This window comes from Aegilops tauschii, chromosome 7 (assembly GCF_002575655.3).
Source record: "Aegilops tauschii subsp. strangulata cultivar AL8/78 chromosome 7, Aet v6.0, whole genome shotgun sequence".
Classification (NCBI taxonomy): Eukaryota; Viridiplantae; Streptophyta; class Magnoliopsida; order Poales; family Poaceae; genus Aegilops; species Aegilops tauschii.
The window spans coordinates 635,968,430-635,981,379 of NC_053041.3; the positions used below are offsets into that span (position 1 = coordinate 635,968,430).

Sequence of the window (12,950 nt, forward strand, 5' to 3'; positions counted from 1 at the left end):
CATGCAAAAAGATACGCATCTAAAATTTCAGTTTCTCTAGGATTTGTTTGAGTTCTTACCGAGGACAAAACAATAGAAATAATAATATGACTTTCATAATTCAACTCATGTTTATTTAACAACTTATAAAAGAAAACAATAGAAAATTTTGATGCTGCACGCGCATGTGCTCGGACTACTCTGAAAGTTATTACAAAAGGCACACACCCGCAAAAAAAACTTAAGACATAGACATATAAAATAACTCATATGTCCATAGTTTTATTTAATCATCCTAAGCTTATTCATCAAGGAGCATATAGCCAAGGCTTGTAGCAGCTTTAGCTATCTCAAAACTTATAAGGGCATCGAACACAGCATATCTGATTTGTTGGAAGTTCAATGGAGTAATCTCCCATACAGAACTCTTCAGTTGCTTGCACTCCTTGCCCTTCTCCAGATTCGTTCCCAACACAAAATTTGCTAGTTTAAATAGCGAAGGTGTTGGTTTACTGCAAGTTGTAATTGGTATATCAATGCGCTCTTGTAGGTCAATGGGCTTTTTAATATGGAGGCCGTATGGCTCAAGCATTTTTACGTCCTGGCCAATTGCCGCTCCACAGAAGAAGATATCCTCACGAGCAAGAAATTTTTTGAGCTCGTCTGGTATGCGAGGCGAGTGCATTATGTGGTACACCAAGCAATCATCTGCAACACACAGTTGAAGTACGGCGGCGCGGCGCTGCATTTCCAGGGGCAGGTCCTTCTGCTTCACCCCATGGACTTGGTCGGTGAACTCGCAGTCTAGACCAACAATCTTCATTTCCACCGTTTGGAGGGAGTTCGACACACTCTTGACCCATTCCTCAACGACGCCTGGTTCATTGGCGACCCTCACGGTTACTTTGAAGCCAGCAAGTTGATCAAAGCGATGAGTAATAGCAGCAGGCTGATCCACCAGAATGGCAGCAGAGTGATCATCCTCCTGTGGAGCTAGCGGAGGCAGCAGAGTATAATCAAAGATAGAAATAGTCTGCGGCTGCAGTAGCTCCAATGTGCCTGGCGAAGCGAGCATATCATTGGCATTGGTCTCCTTAGGAAGTGCCCTGCAGTCATAGACCATGTGAGCGGTAGGAGATATCATGAACAAATAAAACGCATCTTTTTTTACTATTACTACATGCCAACGCCCAACGAGTAGAACTATAAATAACTCAACACAAATTACTCCGGTTCAATAGATGAAGAGTTCTTCTGAAAAGAAAAACTGAACTTGCTCAGAAAAAAAATCCTAGACCTATATTCTGAAAATGAATCTGAGTGCCCATCTTTTTTTGTTTTGTAAGAAGAATTAAAGTGCTCATCTTTGCCGTCACGCAATATACTCCTTGAAACTCCAATCTTCAAATGCATGAACTTTTAAAAAAAGCTGGGACTAAATTGGATCAGACAAATTTCTCAAGACATGGTACAGAGAAAAATTCACAAGCAAAACACCTCAAATTCGTCCAGAAGATGGCAAAATAAGAATGCATGAGCACGTTGCCTATCATAAAATAAGAAGACAATAGAATGAGTTGCAGTAGTATATTATTATACCTTGATGACTTTGTTTTGGTTTGCAGCAGTGCCATAGTCAGGTGTATTGCAAATTGCAATATCCACTACACGTATGCCGCAGATGTTGCTTCTCAGACTGATGGATTGTATGTGATGTGATCGAGGGGATGGTTTGTCAATCCAGCCAAAAGGCTGCTTATAAGCTAGCCGATTGGGACAAAAATAGCAAGTGTTGATATTCGCATTTTAGGAAGGAAACAGTAAGGATTTTGGTGCAGTGCTTATCCGCAGCGATTTTTAATACTTTCTTTATGTTTCATTCGCGTCAAATAGCAAGTATTGATATTCGCGTCACCTCTTTTTTTTTATCTGAACTTGGTCGCTTTGGTTTACCATTTTTTAATGTGAACGTGCTCCAGCTTTATTTAACGATTTTGCATGCAAACATGGTCTATTAATTCTTTTTGTTTTAGGAACGTAGTCGATTTTACATTCACATAGGACATGTTTGGTTGCCCGTAGCGATTTTGCATGCATTGCATGTGTGTCTCAGTTGGACCTTATTGAGGAAAAACAGAGAAAAAATCATCATCTGCACATCTTTTCACTTCTAGGAAAAGGCTTATAGGTGGGGCGGGCGTGGACTTGCACCCGCCATAGATATTTTGGAAAATTTGAAGTGGCGGGTGCTACAAACTGATTGAGGAAGTACCGGCTCGTACGTATGTATCTCGCCGGAAAGCGCTCGGTGAGTTTCGCAGTCGAGGTCGGGATATGTGCCAACAGCTTAGCCCGGCATCATCGCGTTGTTATGGCTGCTCGGAACGCCCATGTGTGTGGTGCCATCTTGGCAGAAATCTGAAAGTCATCAATCCTGATAGTTCAAAAGTGATGTCAGTGTGGTTTCTTTTCCTTAAGTATTTTGTCAGTGATGTGCACGAGGATATTGGTGACAGTGACACTGGTAGTGACTCGCTGGAAGATTCCCATGGTGATTTCTTGGCTTACGATGATGATGGTGTGCTCATTCCAATATCCCGTGGGCAGATGAACACAAATCCGCTTTTAGATTTTATCCCATTGTGCAAGCTATGTCGTTCTCTTATTGATCCTGACACTGTGAGAAGTTCAGACAACAAAGATGATTCGGATGGTGATGAGGATTTGATGTACAAACAGGGTAGAGGAAAGAGTTCAGGTAATGCTTCCGTATGTTGATGAGAGGAGGGGAATAAAAACGGAAAGAAGGGAAGGAGAGAACGTAAGTGGAGTTGGCTAACGGAAAGAGTTGAGTAGTAGATTTTTTTGGTGTTAATACATAAGGACTGATTTACACCATTGTTAGAGCCTGAAGTTTCTGCCTTTGAGTTCACATAAACTGAACAGATATATAGGATCAAGGTTTTCTCTCTCTCTAAAAACATGAAAGATTTATTCACATGTAAGATACACAATAAAGTTAAGAATCAAAAACATGTAAACCTTTACCTGAGTAATAAAGATCTCACATCACCGTGAGAAATATGTTAATCTGATTCTTCTAACCTGGCATGTGCATGCAAATATTATTTTTGATGTGTGTATGTTCTTTTGTTTTGATGGAAATACCATGTCTTCTTAACGTTGCTTGGTGAACAGAAAAAATTCCCAGCTAAACTAGACTTTTAGTTTCTGCCTTTGAGTTCGCGTAAACTGAACAGATATATAGATAAAGGCTTTCTCTCTCTCTCTCTCTTTCTCTCTCTCCCTCTCTCTCTCTCTCTCTCTAAAAACATGAAAGATTTATTTACATGTAAGATCAACAATGAAGTTAAGAATCAAAAACATGTAACCCTTTACCTGAGTAATAAAGAACTCACATCACCTTCAGAAATATGTTAATCTGATTCATTTGACCGGGCGTGTGCTTGAAAATATATATTTTGATGTGTGTATGTTCTTTTGTTTTGATGGAATTATCATGTCTTCTTAATGTTGCTTGGTGAACAGAAAAAATTCCCAGCTAAACTAGACTTTTTTTTCTTCAGCTCGGGCCTACTATTGACTCGAGCTAGAAAGTTCAAGATTGAGCTACCTAAACTTGGTCGTCTGGAGTAATGCCCAAGTTTAAACCCAGCGCACAACATCACTGGGAAGAGGGCGAGCTCGCCCCGATGGATATGGCATCGAAGAATAGGACGAGGGAACTTAGCCATGTCAATGTTGTCTTCTGCCGGCGTGAAGACATGCCGACGCATGGGCGTTCACGTCTAGCTACTGTAGTTTACGCCACCCCGGTTGAGTCCAGCGACACCGGTCCCCGCGGTTGACAAGGACGAAGTCGCGGTTGCCTTGGGGCATGCACAAAGTGCAGATGAAGGAGGAACATGTGTGGGTGGAGACGTGTGCACAAAACACTCGTGCAGAAGGTACGTGTACGGTGTCGGTGGGGTTCTTGAGGCATGCTTATTCTGTTACGGCATTTGAGCTTATAATTTTCTTTTCTCCCCTTGGAACGCACGGACATTTTTGCTAGTCAATATAAAAGATAGAACTATTATGAAAACAACCCATATTTGTCCTTCGGGTGAAAAATTTATCGCTCTTAAATTCGTTCATCTCGTAAGTGGTTGTGTATATAGTGGACACTCACTTACTGTCTGTAGTTTTGACTGTCGGTGATGGTCGTTCTTCCCCCTCTCCTCCTGCTTTACCAAGGTCTTAGAGGAGGATGAGGGAGAAGAACGTCCGCCTAAGACAACAGTCGGGTCATCTCTCAAGTGGTTTTATATATGGTGTACACTCACTCACTCACTGTATTTTTGACTGTCGGTGATGGTCGTCCTTCATCTTCTTCTCCTGCTTTACCAAAGTCTAAGAGGAAGAGAAGAAGAAAGATGACCCCCTATGACAACAGTCGGTGTCCTTCTCTTAGAACAACTCTCATCTCAGTATGTGGATTAAGAGTGAGTATTATCCACCTGACGGAAAATATAGTTAAGTAGCTCACCCATAAAAAGTTAAAATATTGCGGAAAAAATTGGCATGACCTTTGCTAGAAATTGGACAAATTGAGTGCCAGTAATTAAGCGAAATGGAACTTAATCAATGTTTTGCGAAAACAATGACACTCATTATGAATATTTGCATCATGAATAATATATGGTACTATATGTTGATTCATATATGCAGTACATAGTCCTCTAGCACAAGCATTCAAATTTAAGAGGTCCAATTACAATGATTCAATGGTACATCATATAACAAGAGACAATTACATTACATCCTATAACAGATTCTAACTACACTAACGTAATGCTGCTAATGTACAATTACAATAAATGAGAACAACTATAACCTCCATTAACAGAGAGAGGGGAGGTGAGGTTACCCGGGCAGATGGAGATGGCGGGAAGGACAAGGACGATGGCGGATGCGGATGGCGAGTTTGATGGGGACGCTGATGACATTGGAGGCGGAGGAAGGCGCGGAACATTGTGATTGGGAAGTAGTTGGAGGTGGCCTTGGAAGGCAAGACTGGGACATCGAGGCGGCGATGGACGGCGTGGGCGACGGGGAAGATTAGGTCCGCGATGCCGTTTGAGGCAACATACCACGACCTCGCCGGTTGAGTCAGAGTAGGACGCCACGATGTTGGCGATGACGGCGAAGCGAACTTGAAAGACAAAGGGAGAAAGATTTATGTCTGTATGGATAAGGTGTGACTTGCTGCGGTCGGATGGATAAGGTCATCCAAAAGAGTGACGATGGGCAGATAACACCCGCCACAACTATATTTGATTGGTAGGTGGCAGGGTGACCAATGCAGCTGTGGCGGGCGTGTAATAGGACTCGACACTGCAAAATCCTACAAAAATTTGAAACCGATGGGGGTGGGTCACGCAAATAGCCGTGACGGTCGCTAGAAAATGCCGGCCACTGACTAGCATGGCACCAGTGGCGAGCCTGTTGTACGTGCCTGCCATAGTTGCTTTTCGCCTTTGGAGAAATTAGCAAGAGTGTTGGAGATGTGGCTCCCTAATTACGCAGTTACGCCAGCCACTGTTATGTGGATAGTCAGTAGCGAGCAGTTTATAGCACCCGCCACTGCAAATTTTCCAAAATAGCTATGGCGGGTGCAAGTCCACGCCCGCCCCACCTATAAGCCTTTTTCTAGGAGTGAAAAGATGTGCAGATGATGATTTTTTCTCCGTTTTTCCTCAATCAGGTCCAACTGAGACACACATGAAATGCATACAAAATTGCTACGGGCAACCATGGATAAGCAAGACAGTTTCTTGAGTTTGCTTGTTTGCATGGGCTCTCTTTGCTAGCTACGCCCATGCAACTTTGTAATATAAACCATCTCCTTCCTTCATACAAATGAAGGCATCGTCTTGCTGCGTTTAGTCAAAAAAAGAAATAATAACCTGTTGGGAAGAGCACCTGTATACTATCCTGTTCAACCACAATCGCAGAAGCTCCAAAGTGTCTTCCTCACGCATCTCTCCAAATGGCAGCTGCAGAACCTTGGTGCCGATTTTGGAGACAGCACTATCAACTTTTTTTGAAGCACCCCTACTATCTTGTGTTGCACATCAGTGGGCTAGTTTCGCCCAGCAAGCCCATACACTTATTCTAAGCCTATTCACACATGCGGAGACGGCCATGTAGGCGGTTTCTTTGAGCTTACGGAGGTGCAGGGTCTCACTAGGTGTGATGCAGGTTCGAAAGAAAAAAATTATTTTTTCGCTAGGGTAGAGTACCATATGTCCCAACACATGGGTGGTGCTCAGGGTTCGATGGCTCTACTTTATTGGAGGACGCAATGCATGTCCCTCTAGGGCCTAACGGGGCCATCTCCCAGGCATCATTTGGGTCACACCATATATGGCCTGTTTGATGGGAGATAAGGTACGAGATCAATTGCCATGAATGGGGTGTTATTGGCAAAGCTACAAGCAAAATGGCTGGTGGATGTTGTTAAGGCACCATCTACTCCAAAATGAGAATGACCAAAGTCTACGGCACAGCTTGATTCTTTTTCTTGGCGGCGAGTGTTTCACTTGGTATGTTGTGTATTGAGCGCAAGCATGGAAGGCATCAAATTTGGTTAGGGTTTTGTGTGTTGTTATGTCTCATCTTGCGGCTGGTTGTAGCTTATGAGGGGTGTTGGTTACAATGACATGGTCCTAGGTTTGTTGATTTATATCGATTCATCTGTTTTCTTCAAGGAATAAAAAGTCTCGGTTGTTTGTTGTGCCTTCGGTGGTGCACACATGTTAAAAACAGTCGGTCAAATGGAGATCATTATACCCGTCCGCTGCAACAACACATTTCAAAAACAAGTCGAGACATCAAGGATTCACACAACCACAAAGGGAAAATGCATGACCCTAAAAAAATCATGTTAGATCTATCAAAGGCACACATCAATGAGAAACAACATCTAAGATTACCCTTGACAACATCTAGACTGCGATTAAAAGTTCCTATAAAGCAAGCCTCCAAAGTGGAATGACATGTAGGCATCGTCATCGCTGGATCTAACCAGAAAAGCCGGATCATGGGTTTCTAACTTAAGGAATGACTTCAAGCAATCTCCAAGCAATTATTTCAACAAGGAGAATGATATCAAAACACCGCATTGCGAGGTACAACTAGTCTTGAGACCTGGAACTCGAAAATACAGCAAAACGGAAGTTACCTAGTGTTGTTGCCTCCACTTGTCGAGTCGGCACCTCCATACATCATAGCTGTGAGAAATTTGATGTAGCTATATGTCCAAGATGGGATGGTATGATTCCAGAAATAGCTACTCAGTCATAAACATAAACCATTAAATTGTCTTCCTTGTCCAACGTCAACAATTTTGGTATATAATATTTTGATGAGAGCTCACAATCACAAAAGATTTCTACGATGGTATATTTATATGTGAATCTTCTCTTCCCTTATTAATTCTTTCATGAGTTGCATCATGGGCTAATGCTATGTTTGTCAATCTCTAATAAAATTTTCTACTTATACCTTTCCTTATGTGGTGCCATCACCTACCATTGGATTAGTATATGATCTTATTGATTTATTTCCTTTCTTTCATTTATTTCTTTTCTCTTTTTCTTTCTTTCTTATTTCTTTTCTTTATTTGCAACATTAAAGTAAAGAAAGCAAAAATCTCAAACTAAACTTTATTATATAACTTGCACACGATTACAATGATAGATCACTAAGCAAACTCACAAAGAAGAAAGGATCGAACTAAAGTTTTATTTCATCTAAAGCAAAAAGATTGAACTAAGATAAGTAAATGCAAAAAGATAGTGGGATGATACGATACGGGGGCACCTCCCCAAGCTTGGCGGAAGCCAAGGGGAGTGACCATACCCGATACACAGTTCTCTTTTGGAGGTGAAGAAAATGATGGTGGTGACAATTGTGCCTTCAACTTTTTTATATTGTAGTTGAGGAGAGCAATTTCCTCCTTTAAATCATCGACTTCCAACTCCAGCTTCAAGATCTTGTCACATAAACCCCCTTTGCTTTTCTGCCAAAAACGAGAAGGAATAGATAGATTTTTAGAACGGTTAGCTCTCTTAGGGAGACTTGATTTCTTGAATTTCACGTGCATATCCCCAGGTTGAGGTAGAGGCACAACCTCCTCCTCTGAGCTTGAATCATCGATCCTCATTAAGTGAGCATCCTCCTCGTCATCCGTAGTTCGACCATAAGGAGATAGGTCCCCATAGGTTTTGGTTCAGCAACGAGATGTGAGACAGAGCTCTCTCCATCAGAGTCTTGAGACGACATATTTTTAGAACTGCGCAGAAAACAACAAGAAAAGAGGATAGAGGATTTCTCCATGATACGGTGATCAACAGGTTCGGGAAGTATATATAGATTTTTTTTTATCTTGGAGGACAAGTACATGGAAGAAAAACGGAGTACGGAAGGGGTCCCAGGTGGGCACAACTCACCTGGGCGCGCCAGGCAAGCCGCCAGGCAAGCCTGGCGCGCCTTGGTGTCTTGTGCCCACCAGGGGATGCTTCCTGGTAGTTTCTTTATTTCCAAAATTCTAAAAAATTCCAAAACTGATAAAAAATATTTTTTCGGATTTTTCGGAGTCCGTTTACTTACCGTATCACGTACCTCCTTATTTTCACAATTCTGGAGTGTTCCGGAAGGACTCTTTTATGCGTTCTTCCGGTGTCAAAGTTTGGATAATATTACTTTCAACATTAATAGGCGTACCTGAGATATAATGCTTTATTCGTTACCCATTGACAACCTTCGGGTTAGTACCTTCGGAATTATTTATTTTGATGGCTCCAGACCGGTAAACCTCCTCGATGACATATGGGCCTTCCCATTTTGAGAGGAGCTTTCCTGCAAAGAATCTGAAATGAGAGTTGTACAAAAGAACATATTCTCCGACTTTAAACTCATGCTTTTGAATTCTTTTGTCATGCCACCTTTTAACTTTTTCTTTGAATAATTTTGCATTTTAATAAGCTTGGGTTCTCCATTCATCTAATGAGCTAATATCAAACAACCTCTTTTCACCAGCAAGTTTGAAATCATAGTTGAGTTCTTTAACTGCCCAAAATGCTTTATGTTCTAACTCAAGAGGTAAATGACAAGCTTTTCCATAAACCATTTTATAAGGAGACATATCCATAGGATTTTTATATGCTGTTCTATAAGCCCAAAGTGCATCATCTAATTTCTTAGACCAATTCTTCCTGGACCTATTGATAGTTTTTTGCAAAATTAATTTTATTTCTCTATTGCTAAGTTCAACTTGACCACTAGACTGTGGATGATAGGGTGATGCCATTCTATGGTTAACATCATACTTGGCAAGCATTTTACGGAAAACACCATGAATAAAGTGTGAACCACCATAAGTCATTAAATATCTAGGGACTCCAAACCTTGGGAAAATAACTTCCTTAAGCACTTTAATAGAGGTGTTGTGATCAGCACTACTAGTTGGAATAGCTTCTACCCATTTAGTAACATAATCAACAGCAACGAAAATATGTGTATACCCATTAGAGGAAGGAAAAGGTCCCATGTAATCAAATCCCCAAACATCAAATGGTTCAACATCAAGTGAATAATTCATAGGCATTTCATGATGCTTACCGATATTACCTATTCTTTGACATTCATCACAAGATGAGACGTAATTACGGGCATCCTTGAAGAGAGTAGGCCAGTAAAATCCAGATTGCAATACCTTATGAGCAGTTCTATCTCCAGCATGATGCCCTCCATAAGCTTCGGAGTGACATTTCCATAGGATTTGTCCCTGTTCATGCTCAGGTACACACCGCAAAAAAGGATTACATAAAAAAGAACTCCAAGAACATCAAGAAGAACATTGTATTGAGGATCAAAGAGAGAGAGAGAGAGAGAAGATGCCATCTAACTACTAGCGATGGATCCGTGGGTATATGGTAAACTACTCACACATCATCGGAAGAGCAGCAAGGTTCATGTAGAGCCCCTCCGTGATCGATTCCCCCTCCGACAGAGTACCGGGAAAGGCTTCCAGATTAGATCTCGTGAGAACAGAAGCTTGCGGTGGCGGAAAAAGTGTTTCGGGTGGCTCTGTATTGTTTTCCCGATTTTTGAGAATTTATATAGCTAGAATTGGGTCAAACAGAGGAACAAGGAGCCGACAACCTACATGGGCGCCCCCCTCCAGGGCATGCCATGTGGCTTGTGGCCTACTTCTTCATCTTCGGTCCCTCTCCCGAAGCTTCAAGGGTCTCTTATGTCAAGGAAAAAATCGTCAAAAAGTTTCGTGGTATTTGGATTTCGTTTAGTATTGATTTCCTGCAAAACCAAAAACAGGCAAAAAAACAGCAACTGGCACTTGGCACTAAGTTAATAGGTTAGTCCAAAAAATAATATAATATTGCATATAATTGTATATAAAACATCCAAGATTGTTACTATAATAACATGGAACAATCAAAATTCATAGATACGTTGGAGATGTATCAGTCGCTTCTTGGCAGCTCACTTAAGTGCTTGCGTCTATCAGTCACGTGACATTTTTCACATCAACGTTGTGTGTGTGAGTAGCTATTTCTGGAATCATACTTTCCCGTCGTGGACACAATTGCACTAGTAGAAAACAGGGCTTAGGTCACAGGGCAGTTTTCACATTAGCCCCGGTTCAGTCACGAACCGGGACTAATGTGAGCATTGGTCCCGGTTCATGAGCCCAGGGGGGCGGCCGGGGCCTCGTGGGCATTGGTCCCGGTTCGTATGGACCCTTTGGTCCCGGTTGGTGGTACAAACCGGGACCAATGGGCCACGCTCCTGGCCCACCACCCTTTAGTCCCGGTTCATACCACATACCGGGACTAAAGGGCTGGTCCTAGTTGCGGCCAGTGTTTAGTCCCACCTCGCCAACCGAAGGGCGCTCACACCAGTTTATAAGCCTGTCCCTCTATGCCTTGTTGAGCTTCTCTTAAAGTGAAAATAGATGCCCTTATACAGGAAATTTGACCTAAATTCATAGTAAATTTCATAGAAATTTATTATGAATTTAGGTTGAATTTTCTCTATAAGTGCATCTATGTTCATTTTTTTATATTTATAAAATAAATAAACCTTAATAAAATAAATAAAACTAAATAAACCTTAATAAAATAAACTATAGTAACCACAATAAATAAACCTTAATAAATTAAGTAAAAATAGCAGCAGTAAAATAAATAAAAATAGCAGCAGTAAAATAAATATAAATAAAATAATTAAAGTAAAATACATAAGTAATTAGAAATAAAATAAATAAGTTTTTTGTTGTAAGTAGAAACGAAACCTTTTCAGAGTTCATTTGAAATGCTTTTCAATTTTAGGGTCTTATAGCTCAAAATAATTAGTAAATGCATGAAAAATAACAAATGAAGTCCTAAAGGATTGAAAAATGATGATGTGGCTTTGAATGGTGCATTTTGAACACACAAAAAGTCAGGAGTTCAAATGAGTTTTAAAAAATGAAATCCCTTTGTAACAGACGAGTTTCCGGATGAAATTTAAACTATTCAAATTTGAAAACTAATGGAGTAACAGAAAGTTTATAATTATTCTGAGCTAAAAGCAAAAAGAATAAAAAATAAAGCAAAAATCAAAAGAAAATAAATAATTCAAAAAACAAAAAAATACTGGAAAAAATAAAAAAATGCCGCCTAATGGGCCACACGGCCTGCATACGACTAGAAACCCATCTGCACATGGGCCAGGATGCAGGCCCGTAGGCCCAATAGGCCCAACTTGGCAGTGACAAAGGTAGGCATGTAATGCCTGCATATTAGAGGGGAGCTCAGCACCTGAGCTGCAACACAGCTTATAAACAGGTGCTGAGCTCTCTCAGCTAGCGAGGTGGGACTAAACTTCCCACCGCACCGCGCCAGCACATTAGTCCCGGTTGGTGGCTCCAACCGGAACCAATGCTCCCCTTTGGTCCCGGTTGGTGCCACCAACCGGGACCAAAGTCCTCTGCTTCCCGCCCTTTGCGCTGGTGAAAAGAGGCCTTTGGTCCCGGTTGGTGCCACCAACCGGGACTAAAGGGTGGGTATTGGTTCCGGTTTGTCCGTTGAACCGGGACCAAAGCCATTGCTATATAAGCAGCACTTAGGAAATTTTCAGCTTTCCATCACCAGTTTCCCCCCGCCCGGCGATGCCGCGAGCTCGATCTACGCCGCCAGGCTGCCCCGCCGCCGTCGCCGTCGCCCGTGCCCCCGAGCCCACGCCATCGCCCGTCGCCGTCGTCCTCCGCCCCCCGCCGCCGTCGCCGTCGGCCTCCGCCGCGCGCCCCCGAGCCGTCGCCCTCCGCCCCCGGCCCGCCGGGGTCGCGGTCGCCGTCGCCCTCCGCCACCCACACCGTCGCCCTCCGCCGCCCACGCCGTCGCTCTCCGTCGCCCGATGTGAGCCGCCGCCACGCCACGGCTCTGTTTATTTTTTTCATATAATTTGTATTATTTTTTTGTTCATTGCATTTTTTCATATATATAATGTATATATATATGTATGTGGTAGCTATATGATGAATGGATGTGGCTATGTATGTATGAATATAATGTTCATACAATTTTATAGAACTATGTATGTATGAATATAATGTAGCTATATGATTAGGTTATAAGTGCTTAGTAGTTGAACTAGCTAGTTGATTTAATAAAACTATTTTATTAAATTTTACTATATATAGAAGTAGTTTATTTTTAGTAAGAACTACTTTATTTTATATATTTATAGTAAGTGCTTAGTAGTTGAACTAGTTGATTAATTAATAGAACTATTTTATTAAATTTTATTATATATAGAAGTAGTTTATTTTTAGTAAGAACTACTTTATTTAATTTATTTATAGTAAGTGCTTAGTAGTTGAACTAGTTGATTAATCAATAAAA

At 41.6% G+C, this 12,950-nt stretch overlaps 1 protein-coding gene across 1 annotated transcript; it reads right to left on the reverse strand.

Moving 5' to 3' along the window:
* Nucleotides 1-280: 280 nt before the first annotated feature.
* Nucleotides 281-1,102, reverse strand: LOC109748401 (uncharacterized). The gene has a single exon (XM_020307432.1). It carries the CDS (start codon nucleotides 1,100-1,102, stop codon nucleotides 281-283), a length of 822 nt encoding a protein of 273 aa, XP_020163021.1.
* Between the last annotated feature and the right edge of the window lie 11,848 nt (nucleotides 1,103-12,950).